Source organism: Vanacampus margaritifer, chromosome 14, assembly GCF_051991255.1.
Source record: "Vanacampus margaritifer isolate UIUO_Vmar chromosome 14, RoL_Vmar_1.0, whole genome shotgun sequence".
In the NCBI taxonomy this organism is placed as follows: domain Eukaryota; kingdom Metazoa; phylum Chordata; class Actinopteri; order Syngnathiformes; family Syngnathidae; genus Vanacampus; species Vanacampus margaritifer.
Genome location: NC_135445.1, coordinates 20,672,739 through 20,685,987, shown reverse-complemented (window position 1 = coordinate 20,685,987; position 13,249 = coordinate 20,672,739). Strand labels below are relative to the sequence as shown.

Below are 13,249 nucleotides of genomic sequence, written 5' to 3'. Positions count from 1 at the left end.
AGAACTGCTTGGCTTAGTGCAGTTAGAAGGACACACAACTGGCGAGGCGAGGGCCTTGGGAAGACTTCGACATTCCTCTGTCTGGTTATGGAGCGTGTGCATGCTTGTGACATATGGGACTCCATCTATAGCAGGTAAAGTAAGTGGATGGGCAGCACGTTGCTCTGCTGTTGTACCCCAAATGACGTCCTTACGTCCTGTATCATGCATCAAACGGTGTTGTACACGAAACATAACGGGCAGCCTAAGCACATTTAAATGCACTTTGTAATGTTCCAAGTTCAGACATAATCAGAAACAAATGTGTTTTTATGCACTTTGAGGTAGCCTAGGTAAAATGTGAACAAAATTATTATTTACAGAATCTTATTTTATTTTTGTATTACATTTATTTTACTGTATTTTCATTTAAGTGAAAAAAACTCGGGTTCTGGTCAATAACAGTTTTGTTATTGTGTTTCATGCTCTTTTTGATATGCATTTGTAAAGTTTCCAAATTTAAAGTGACAGTAACGTGAAAAATCAACTTTCTGGAGCTTTTACCCATGTTAAATTGCTAATTCCTCACCAAAAACATCACCAAAGTGGTGTTTTCCTCCATTCGCCCCTCTATGAGAAATTCTAGGTCATTCTGCTCTCCAAGCACCAGCCTCTGAGAAAACAAGCAGGTACTCACTCTATGATATCATCAATTGAGGACCCACCCCCATGCGGACTAAACACAAGCCCACTTTCGCTGGGACCTCCATGCTCGCAGGACAGTGATAAACGTAGCCTTTATCAGTTAACATTCGGTCCAAATTAATTCAAAGCAATCAATTACCCTTCACATTTGCAATGCCAAAGTGCAATGACAATTGGCTGTCTTAAATTCGCAGAAAGGTTCCGTGGCTGACACTTGTGTAAACTATAAGTAAAACTTCTGCGCTGTTGAACCTAACTGAAGGAATGGTGTAGTGGTTAGCGCGCTCACACTCTAAGCAGAAGGTCCCGAGTTTGTGTCCCACTGAGGGTTTGTCTTCCCCTTCTCCTCCACAACAATTTCTTACGGCAGTTTGTTGAAAAATTGAACATCCATCCAATTTCCACATTTAAAGAAGACGCGGTTGTACTGCAAGGGCTGGCCAGTCTTGCATGGTCACTAAGTGCTCGAACACAGCGCTCCAGAGTTTTTAGGGCGGTCCCGCACAGCAGCTACTTAGGACGAGAGCGGCGCGGCAACCACACGGGGAGAGGCGGAGTTTTACTGAACCGGGCGTTTTACTTCCGTGTTAGAAAAATAGCCAGCAAAATACCTAATATTTCATAAAAAAAATTACATCGCCATGGTGTCAAAGGTTATATGCCTATAGTTAACTGTGGAAGAGCTTAAAATACCGTGACCATTAAAAGGGAGATGAATAAAAAAGTGTATATTTTTATCCATATTTGTTTGAAATGTGTCATTATCAGCTGCTTACTTTTTATTTGAAAATTTGGACCAACTGAATTAGTAATTGAATAGCCCTATCTCAAAGGCAGAGTAGCCAATATTTACACTCAATCTTACATTGGAAAATTATACTCAAGTAAAAGTTAAAATGTGTAGTAAGAGTAAAAAAGTATTTGAGTACTGTGGGTGATGAATAAAGGAACAGTTAGAGCGTAGGTGCCTGATTTACTATCTGTTTGCAAAGCATACATGATTGTAAAAAAAATCCTGAAATTAAGCAAGAAATATTCATCTTAAAATTGAATAATAAGAGTATAAAGGTTCAGGTTAAAATACCTTTAGCCGCTTAAATATTAACTCACAGTAAAAACAAAAATATTTTTGTATTTTTTATGATATTAACAGTACAGATACTTCTATATAATCTCAAGTACAAGAAAAAATATATAGTATGATAAAGTTACTCTAATATGTACAATTTCTTCAAAAAGTTACTCAAGTACATTTATTCAATTTTCACATCTAAGCAGCAGTGGCCTCCGTGGGTAAACTTGAGGTCTTTATGGTGCATTTACAATTCACTTGGATATATAAAGTGGTACTGGCTAGCATGTTGTAGCATGGCTAGCTGCTGAGAAAGTAGACGATAAACATACCTGCACAGACGTTGCAGTCGCTGGTATTGGATCTGGATTTTCAACTGTTTGCCCATTTCCACCGACGAAATTTAGAGAGCACATACAGGTGTCTTTTTTTTGGGTCATTTTTCAAGTAAATGCCTGCCGCTTACATGATTGAACCCTGCGTAGATATTCCTCTGGATTTCTCCCGAGCTGTGGAAAATGTATGAAGAAAACTACCTTCATTTAATCACGGTCATCTTATCGCCAGTCACACCGGCAGACATCAAAGCAGCAAAGGTTTGTTGTAACCATAATACCTCTGTTAAGGATATTTATGGTGAAATAGCGAGTCGGTTCACAAGTTTTGGCACGTGCAAAATATACTTCCCGTCTGAAAGCAAAATGGTCGGCGCACATGCGCAGTGCGCTGATCTGTGTGTCTGAAATTGATTCTTCCTAAAGTACCCGGACGTTTGTCAATTTCTATCTGTAAAACTCAATGTGAACATTATTATGAATTCTTAAATTTTTTTCACATTAAAATTTTACAATCTATATTCAGTTTTTCAATTCAGTGATTCAAAATAAACTATACAAATTCAATTTATGTCATTCAAATTCAGTTTTTTAATTGAGTTATTCAAAATAAAAACGTTATTTATTATATATAATTATTCAAGTTAAGCACTTCAAATTCAAATCTATATTTACTATTTAGATTCAGTTTCTGGTGGCACAAGGAATAAATATTGTTACATGAGGTTGTCATCAAAATGGGTGAGTAATTACAGGATATAGACAAAAATACAAAAACTTGTGTTCAAATGTACAACTGCGATTGACCCTCACCACATCATGGGGTAGTCTTTGAAGGTCATTATAGGGTGTTTCAAAGGTGTTTGTGTCCACATTCAGCATCACTACATCCTCCAGAGCCATTCCTCTAACTTTCTAAAGAAAAAAAAATCATATGGTTGCAACAAAATCAAGATACACATTGTACAAATAAAATAAATGGTGTACGTGTGTGTGTGTGTGGGGGGGCTTATATTACTTCATGGGGACCATTTTCCGGGTTTTAGTTTTTACTAGCATTGTGTGGATTACGTGTCAGAGTGGGGACATTTTGGTGGTGCCCATTAGTCCAGACCTCTTTTTGTGACCCAAGACTTGGTTTTAGAGTTTAGGTTTGAATTGGGTTTTGGTTATGATTAGGCAATCAGTTGTGATGATTAAGGTTAGGATAAGGGGCTAGGGAATGCATTATGTCAATGAGATGTCCCTACTAGAAATGTAAACCCAACATGTGTGCGTGTGTGTGTGTGTGTGTGTGTGTGCCTCTCTGAGGTTGAGGTTTTTTTTAACCCTTTGCATTGTCAATGAATAAATTTTGTTTCATAAATCGTAATATATATAAATATGATGATAAAATAGCAAATAACTCCAGAAATAAAAATAACATTCTACCTGTACACACGGACAAAATTGTTGGTACTCCTCTGTTATAAAAGAAAAGCAATTAAAAAAAGAAGAAAAAATAACTAGAGCTGCTATGATGGGCCCACTTTTATTCTTTGGTGTTCATCACTACAAGAGACTTGAGCCCTTAATTTAATTGTCTCACACAAGAGACTGTACTAATTTGCTTTTAACTTTGTTACTGTTTTAGTTGTGTTGAATTGTCTTTTGTTTGATTTGTGTTTACTGTTTGTAAAGCACCTTTTTCAGCTGTGGGTGTGTTGTAAATGAAATTGAGTTAAGGTGTGAGAGAAGCAATTTTTCAATTAAAAAATTGAATACAACAGAACTTCATAGTTTTTGTGGGCAAATTACTTACCTCCATCAGGCTGGAATGCACTCCAATAAGGTAGGGCATCGGAGCACTGAAAAGAAAATCATATTATGACTCAAAACTGAATGTATCTTTTTGGTCAGGCTTAACAAGTCATGGAAGATAAGAAAGATAAAGCTACAAAACACTTGCTTATAACTGATGAGCATTTGAAGAAAATAACAAATTTATCATTCCCAAACGATCGGCCATGGTCGAGATCAGCCACAATTTCCTAAATTGGAGGGGATCTGTGATTGGTTGATCCCTTAAAATAAAACCAATCTTGTTCACTGATCTCAACTCCCTCCTCAGAGGTCTGAAAAAGTCAGCCTCTGTCCTCTTCTGCTGAGATGACTATTAGGCTTTTCATTTTTAGTGTGAGAACTACTTCATGTGTAGTTAAAACAACCCATTTGTAGTGTTTCATAGGTATTGTTCAATGTTTTTTTGTTTTTTTTTAATAAAACAAGATCGGAACATTGAAACATTGATTGATTGATGAAACGAGAAAGAAAAACGAGATCAGCAAAAATCGGGCTCAGCAATCAGACTTTTTAAAAATCGGTGCATTCCTCGTGTCAATTAATTTTTGGGACATTGCTTTACATACAGAGCAGGGTATAAATACATGTGAGGAATGTGCCCGGTAACATGTCATGGTAATGTAAGCCACACTCAACATTGGCCCTGCTGGAGGACAGGACAGGGTGAGCAGGTGATCAACTGCATAAGACAGGCCTGCATCGTCAAGACAGGCCAATTTCTGTGAAATGAAAAAAATGGGTGAAATCCATCCATCCATCATCTATCGCTTATCCGGGGGTCAGGTTGCGGGGGCAGCAGCTTTAGCAGCCGAGCAACATAGTCTATCCAGCCTGTCCTAGGTCGTCCTCGGGGCCTCTCGCCGTGAAATGTAATATGTACTATACTATAAGTATATAACTATAATTCCTGATCCGATCGTGTCTGTTTTCAGGTGCTTTGTCTTCACCTATTGCAGGGTACTGATGAGCAGTGGGCTTTGCCATCAGATACTATTTAGGGGTAGCTGCAGCAGTGTGCTTTTGCCAAAGAATTGTTTGCTTGCTCACGTGCCCAGTAGTCCTTAGTGCTTAGATCTCTCCGAAAATTCCGTCAGGTTCATGTGCTTTTTGTCTAATTTGTCCCCCCCCCCTGCCAACATATCATCTTCTTTTGTATCTAGTGCTTAGTGTTTTTTGTGTTAAAATTTGTAGGCCAACCTTTTGTTTGTTTGTGCTCTTTTGTGCCTTTTGTTCAGTCCACGTATTTTGTGCGCCTTGTATTTAACAAACCTATTTTGTAAATCTGAGTTTGCTTTGGGAATCGGTTCACAGCATTGCCAAACTTTTTACAGATCCTTGAGATATTTTTTACATTAGCATATCACAGGCATGTTATCAAGACACCTGCAAACATTTTTAATTGTTCTGTTTCATATTTTGAATTTTAAATTAATTTGTGTGCGGTGGCAGAGGCGGTTCTGGCTAGATGTGCGCCTTGGGCGAAAGATTCTCTCAAAAAAGCCTGAAGATGTTGATAATGCCTCAGACCGAATATTGTGGCTTTTTGGCAAAGGGCGTGGCAATTATAGTGCCGCAAATTATGATGATTAACCGTGACAACAAAAGCTGCCATAACTTGACCTAGATGATCCTATTGTCTCAAAATTTCACACATTTGATGCAAAATATCTACAAACTTGTACTTCACTGTAACGGTAGTGCTGTGGAATTCTGTTGCTGGCAAAAACAAAACAAAAAAAAATGCAGATTTTTGAGGGTCTTAACATGGGGGAAAAAAAGCACTCGCTCGCATTCTGCAGTGGACTCAATGACCACGCACGCAGTAGAAAATCTCAGATATACATAGAAAAAGCTCAGACGACTGAATGTTATTGTTTTTCAGTTTTGTTCCAGATGTTTTAAGTTTAAATACATGTTTACAAGAAAACTTTTCAAAGAATCTCCACTTTTCTGAGGTAGCAGTTATAAGATCCCCGCGGCAGGAGCCGCTAGTCAACAAGCACACACGTGTGTCAATATGGAGGAAAGTGAGCTCCCTAACGCCGTCAGTTTTAAAGCGTCTCACAGGGAAAGGATCAGGAAGTCATTATCGTGTTCACTGGAAGATTTAATAACATCTACAAAGCGCGTGAGCTGTCAGTCATCCCGACTGCTAGTGTTTTATCATCTGGAAGCTAGTAGTAGTGAGCTTAAGTAAGTATATGTTTTACTATCCTGTCTCAAGTCACCCGCACTCTTTCTAAACTTGTCACAGAGAATAAAAAAAGAAGAAAAAAGAAAAGAAAAAGTTTCTGTCGCGGTTTACACACACAAACAAAAAGTGTGTAGTACTACTGTGTACAATTTGAGTATACTCCGTGAACGTGTAACATGTACGTCAGATAAAATACTCCTGAGTAACAAAGCAACATGCATGTTAACACTTAGACTAGTATCAGAAGATTAGTAGGTTCAAGGAGGTGATAGGGGGCTGATACTGGCTCAGATATTTCACAATGTCTGCAGCAGGAGGCAATAGACTGTCAAAGATGAGACGTGACTTCTGGATATCAAATATGGCCACGTCCCTCAATATCAAATCGGTTCCAGACCTACATTTTTCATAGTCGAACTCATGTTGTGGCCATGGCATCCGTCCCAAAAAAAACATGAAGTCTGTGTGATGAACATGCTTGCATGGCTGCATCTTCGGTTTTGACAATATGCTCCACAATGTACTTTTGGACCTCAAGTGGATTTAGGTAATTGACAGCAAGATTCATCCATCCATCATCTACCGATTATCCGGGGTCGGGTCGCGGGGGCAGCAGTCTTAGCAGGAAAGCTAAGACTTCCCTCTCCCCAGCCACTTCAAACAGATTCTCCGACGGGATCTCAAGGCATTCCCAGGCCAGCCGAGAGACATAGCGTGTCCTGGTTCGTCCCCGGGGCCTCTGCCGGTGGGACATGCCCGGAAAACCTCTCCAGAGAGTTGCCCAGGAGGCATCAAGACCAGATGCCCAAGCCACCTCAACTGGTTCCTCTCGGCACGTAGGAGTAGCGACTCGACACTGAGTCCCTCCCGGATGACGGAGCTTCTCACCCTATCTCTAAGGGAGAGCCCGGATACCCTGCAGAGGAAACTCATTTCGGCGACTTGTATCCAGGATCTTGTTCTTTCGGTCACGACCCACAGCTCGTGACCATAGGTGAGGATAGGATAGGATCGTAGATCGACGGGTAAATCGAGAGCTTTGTCTTTCGGCTCAGCTCCTTCTTTACCACAACGGACCGATACAGAATCCGCATCACTGCAGACGCTGCACCGATCCGCCTGTCGATCTCCCGCTTCAACCTACCCTCACTCTTAAACAAGACCCCAAGATACTTGAACTCCTCCACTTGGGGAAGGAGAGGGCACTCCACCCTTTTCCGACTGAGGACCATGGTCTCGGATTTGGAGGTGCTGATTTTCATCCCAACCGCTTTAACGCTCGGCACCGCTCCAGCAAGAGTTGGCGATCACGGCTTGAAGAAGCCAACAGCACCACACCGTCTGCAAAAAGCAGAGACGTTGAGGCCACCAAACCGGACCCCCTTAACGCCTCTTCTGCTCCTAGAAATTCTGTCCATAAAAATTATGAACAGAATCGGTGACAAAGGGCAACCTTGGTGGAGTCCAACCCTCACTGGAAACAAATTAGACTTACTGCCGGCAATACGGACCAAACTCAGACATCGGTTGTACAGGGACCGAACAACCCTTCTCTAAGTCCACAAAGCACATGTGGACTGGTTGGGCGAACTCCCATGCACCCTCGAAGATCATGTTGAGGGTGTAGACCTGGTCCACTGTTCCACGGCCGGGACGAAAACCACACTGTCCCTTCTGAATTTGAGATTTGACTTCCCGATGGACCCTCCTCTCCAGCACCCCTGAATAGACCTTACCAGGGAGGCTGAGGCGTGTGATCCCTATATAGTTGGAGCACACCTTCCGCTCCCCCTTCTTAAAAAAGGCGACCACCACCCCGGTCTGCCAATCCAAGAGGCACTGTCCCCGATGTCCATTCGATGTTTCAGAGGCGTGTCAACCACGACAGCCCCACAACATCCAGAGCCTTTAGGAACTCCGAGAGGATCTCATCTACCCCCGGGGCCTTGCCACCGAGGAGCTTTTTTTCCAACCACCTCAGTGACTTCGACCCCAGAGATAGCGGAGCCCACTTCAGAGTCCGAGGATTGTCGCCACGACAGGCACCAACCACCTTACGGGGATAGCTCCTATCAGCCGCCTCAACAATGGAGGCGCGGAACATAATCCACTCGGACTCAATGTCCCCCGCCTCCCTCAGGACAATGGAGAAGTTCTGCCGGAGGTTTTTTATTAATTATTACACCAAAACCTCCTGGCTAGCTCACCACTTTATGTATGTAACATGTACGTCAGATAAAATACTCCTGAGTAACAAAGAAACATGCATGTTAACACTTAAACTAGTATCAGAAGATTAGTAGATTCAAGGAGGTGTGAGTGCAATAATCAAAACGCAGAGGCAAATGCTGCAAGTCAGTGCAAGTATTTATTGACCATTTGCACTGACATCACGTGATCACGTGACTGCCCTATGATGGACGGCTTAAGGGAATGATTGTTGAGTGTAAGTGGACGTGACCCGGAGTGACTTAGTGACTTAGCAACTGTTATTTTACAAATTAAAAGTTATTATTGCCCATGGAGCCATGGAATCTATTACTACAACCGAAGGTCGCCTGTCAGTTGAAGATGCACATTTAGTCGGGACTCATAGAGTGCGATATTTACTAGTTGGAAATCGCTAGTTTGAAAACAACCCCTTACCTTATGTTGCCTGCTGTTTTTACCAAGTTAATCAAATCGCCGAATTTGCCGGAATTCACAGCGCACGACCTATATCAATATGTAGTCAATGCCGTCTCTCCTTACACTGGGGTTGATTTAAAAGCGTGTCGCTGGCTGGGTCTCTGAGACAAGATGCTACGCTCACACTGGGTGACAATATGCCTCGCAATGCAAAGGTAAAACTTGTTTATCATGCTAACTGACTTATTTTTACACAGTACTTTCTATATTGAAACGCTGTGATGATATTATGTTACTATGTTTACTAGCATGGCAAGCTATGCGATAATTTCATGAATATGAATCCGGCTCCAGAGTGAAAAACTCCAAGCACAAAGATAAAATCACCACAAAAAGCTGTGTGTTCGTGCAGTTGGAGTGGACGCTAACTATCTGGCTCGTTAATGCAATTTGAAACACGCAATTCGACACTTCTGTTACAATCTTTGTTATAGTGTACGTTTACTCGTAAAATGTATGAACATTTGTCTACTAATTACAACATTTATCTACTAACCTTGCAAAAAATGATCGCTGCAAATCCGTAAATACTTTGTGGGCTTTCTGTTGATTGCTACTATCAATCGACGTCTTTTGTCTTCATTATGCGAATAAAAGCAACATTTGGTTTACTCCTTTGTCTGTCTGTACAACCGACTGCACAGCAAGATATGACCATTTTATAAGATAATCGATTAGATAAAGGACTTTACGCTGTATGAGATTCAATGATTACAATACAGGCAAGTAGCTCTTTTGCCGTCCAGTGTCTCCGAGGGGGCGTTCCCATGAGGGCTGTGACGTCACGTGCAAAAGATCAATAGTGAAAACACGCGTTGACCCAATATTTATATTATCAATATCTGCAGAAAGATTTCAAATGCATTTGAAATAAATGTACTCAGTAACAATCTTTCTTTCAAGGAGAAATGAAAATGACAGCAATACATCCCACAACTCAAGTCCCTAATTGTCCCGGTTCCACACACGTCCACTGTTGCACAGTTCAACTTAACCAAAAGTTCAGTTCATTTCAAGCAGAACGATTGACGCGAGTCCACCGCAGCACAGGCGAATGTCTTTAAATGTCCATGCGCTGTTTGGGCGCGTAAGTGTACGAATGAATGAAGAGATGAATAAAAAGGCAAGACAAAGAGGAGGGAATAAACAAGGCTCTCACAGCCAACTACCAGACCAGCAGAACGCCTTGAGTGAAGTCATTAGTTTGTCAGCTTCAGAGCCGCTTAGTCCTTAGCTCACCATCCAAAGTGTGGGGTTAATGCATGAGTCCAACCCGCTTTTAGTCTGCCGGTAAAACGTGTGTCTTTCCGTGTAGTGTTCCTCTCACACCGGCAGCTTATCATCATTACAACTAGCAGCGCACGCACCGGTATGAACGTCACATGACGCAATTGACACAGACTACATATGTATAATAAATACACGTTAATCGATTATCATGAAATGTAAAAACATGGAACATAAGTTGTTCAAGTTCCGAATAAATACAAATCAATAGGTAATAATCATAAAACCTCAAACAAAGAGGTTATTCAATATGCTTTAGGTTACAAACGGCAACTTACCGTGTTGGAGGAGTTTGTGTGTCTGAATGATCCTAGAAGCTATGTTGTCTAGGCCTTTATGCCCCTGGCAGGGTCACCCATGGCAAACAGGTCATCGGTGAGGGGCAAAGACCCCTTATGATGAACACAGGGACAAGTCTCTCTCTGGAGCCAGGCCGGAGGTGGGGCTCGTAGGCAAGCGCCTGGTGAACGGGCCTGCAATTATGGGGCACACCCCGAAGAGGCAACGTGGGTCCACCTTCCCATGGGCTCACCACTGGTGGGAGAGGCCAAAGGGGTAGGGTGCATAGTGGGCTGGGCGGCAGCCAAAGCGGGGGCCTTGGCGGTCTGACCCCAGGCATTTATTTCCAAGCTTATCAGTGACGTGCTTGGGGAAGATAACTTTGAGAAACCACCTTCCGTGGATGGCACCCAGAGAAGCCTGGCACCCAAACCGAAAGATGGCGACAGCAGACCACGACCGTTCATTGTCAAACTTCATCATTTTCAAAGTAAAGAGCTGATCCAATGCCTTGCCAGACAAACGGGCCCGCTCATCTACAACGGATCAAGAATTCACATTTTTCCTGACTGCAGCCCGGATATCAACAAACTGCAGGCAGCCCTCTCCTAATCGAAAAGGAAGCTCCACGCCACAAAGATCCAGTTCGCCCTCTATTCCACGGCCACTCTGCAGTTAAAACACAACGGGAGATGAATGATGTTCACCAACCATGTGGCGGCGCTGACTTGCGTTAATGAAAACGTGGCTATCAATTACGGTAGCTCCACTTCACAAGCTACGATCGATGGTGATTGAGGTAAAGCTACTGACTGTCGAAATACGAATAACTGACTGAAAGGACGGTAATGTCATTAGAAGCTTCATTTATTTATTTTATTTTATTTGTTAAAAGTTTATTTTTTAATATATTGTGGATGTGGCAGGGGCTATTTTTTAATGTCAATTTGTGATTACATCATATGCAATGCTACAAATATATGAACCCTAAATATTTACGTTTATTTTTGATATTTTGTATGTTTTCCCTCGGAGTACTGCTTTGTTATGCTGACTTTTTATGACAAGTAGATCATTTTTTTCCCATTATTTTTGGTGGGGTTCATTAATGTTTGAGATATGTTCTTATTTCTGCAGGTAAAATGCATATTTGAAGTTGTATGGGGGGGCTTGTTTATATGTTATTGGTAGTATGTGTGCTGTTTTATTTGGTTGTTTTTTTTTTGTCTATTTTGTGCACTTTACTGGTTTGTTTATCATCTTTTGGAGGCAGATATTCTTGAATTGAATGGTTCTAATGGCCCAGGTTAGTGCATACCTATTCCCAGGTAATAATGTCATGAAAATTGACAAATCAAGAGGAAAAGAGTTCTCTTACATTTGCAATACCTCAGGGTTGGTATCGCCTTTCTTCAGGAAACTCACCTTCTAAATCGAGACCAGTCAAAAATTCACAAAGAATGGGTAGGGCAAATGTTTCACTCTCAATTTAATTGTAAAGGTAGAGGTATAGCTATACTTATTAAATTCAAAAACATTCCCTTTGTTGTATCACAAACTATTTTAGATCTAAATGGCAGATATGTGATGGTTGTGGGTGAGTGGTTTCAACTTCGCTTTGTATTAGTAAATATTTACGGCCCAAATTTGGATGATGACAGTTTCTTTAAAAAATATGCTGAACTCCATTACAAATCTAGATAGCCATCACATAATTATGGGCGGGGATTATAATTTGCTAATGGACTCAATTAGTAAATGGACCATCTAAATCGGCGGCTGACTGGTTAGCACATCTGCCTCCCAGTGCAGAGGACGTGAGATCGAGTCCGGCCTTCGGCCTTCCTGGGTGGAGTTTGCATGTTCTCTCCGTGCTTGCGTGGGTTTTCTCCGGGTACTCCGGTTTCCTCCCACATTCCAAACACATGCATGGCAGGTTAATTGAACACTCCAAATTGTCCATAGGTGTGATTGTGAGTATGGTTGTTCGTCTCTGTGTGCCCTGCGATTGGCTGGCAACCAGTTCAGGGTGTACCCCGCCTACTGCTCGAAGCCAGCTGGGATAGACTCCAGCGCCCCCCTGCGACCCTTGTGAGGAAAAGCGGTTAAGAAAATGGATGGATGGATCCTAGAAGTACCCCTTAGACAGATGTTAGGTTTGTTTTTTTTTGCCCTGCTTTGTTTTGGAAAGTAGGGTAGGCTGGTAGGATGGACTCTGTGTATGCTTTGTATATTTGTATGTTTTTTTTGTGTTCACTTGGAGTACTGATTTGGACTACTTATCGAAGTATAGGAACCATCATTTTTATGACAATGGATAATAAGAAAAATAGGGGGGTCAGTATGGTTAGCTGGATTGTGAGGGGTTTGGGTAACCACATTAAGAGGGCTAAAGATTTTGCACACTTAAAGTCTCTGTTTTCAGAGATTTCTTCTTTTTTTTTATACAAGAAACCCATATTAGACCACATGATCACAGACGTTTGAAATGTAACTGGGCGGGGCAAGTATTTCACTCAACTTTTTCAAGTAAAGTACGAGGGGTAGCTACTATAATGAAGAAGAACATTCCTTTTGAGCATGAAAAAACTATTAGTGATTTTAATGGAAGGTTCTTGATTGTAACTGGCAAACTGTGTCCGAATGTGGATGATGCAGGTTTTTTTCCATGCACTTACTAGCATATTTTTTATTTTAATGTCCCAAAACAAGGTTCAACTTGGAGATTGCAATCATATTTATTGAATGACTCAGACTTCTGTAAATACCTGTTGCAGAAAATTGAGGATTTTACCTTCACTAATGACACCATGGACACATCAGACTATTTTATGGGAAACCTTTAAAGTGGTTTTGAGGGGACATATA

General features: G+C 41.5%; 1 protein-coding gene across 7 annotated transcripts in view; it reads right to left on the bottom strand.

Moving 5' to 3' along the window:
* LOC144063818 (DENN domain-containing protein 1A-like) overlaps positions 1-13,249 on the bottom strand; it is a 125,205-nt gene that overhangs the window by 59,367 nt on the left and 52,589 nt on the right. For all 7 annotated transcript variants that reach the window (XM_077585687.1, XM_077585688.1, XM_077585693.1 and 4 more), the window contains exons 11-12: positions 3,893-3,938; positions 2,905-3,006 (exon numbers count right to left, since the gene is read on the bottom strand). In XM_077585687.1, the coding sequence (XP_077441813.1) occupies positions 2,905-3,006; positions 3,893-3,938 (148 nt within the window). The remainder of the gene's footprint in view (positions 1-2,904; positions 3,007-3,892; positions 3,939-13,249) is intronic.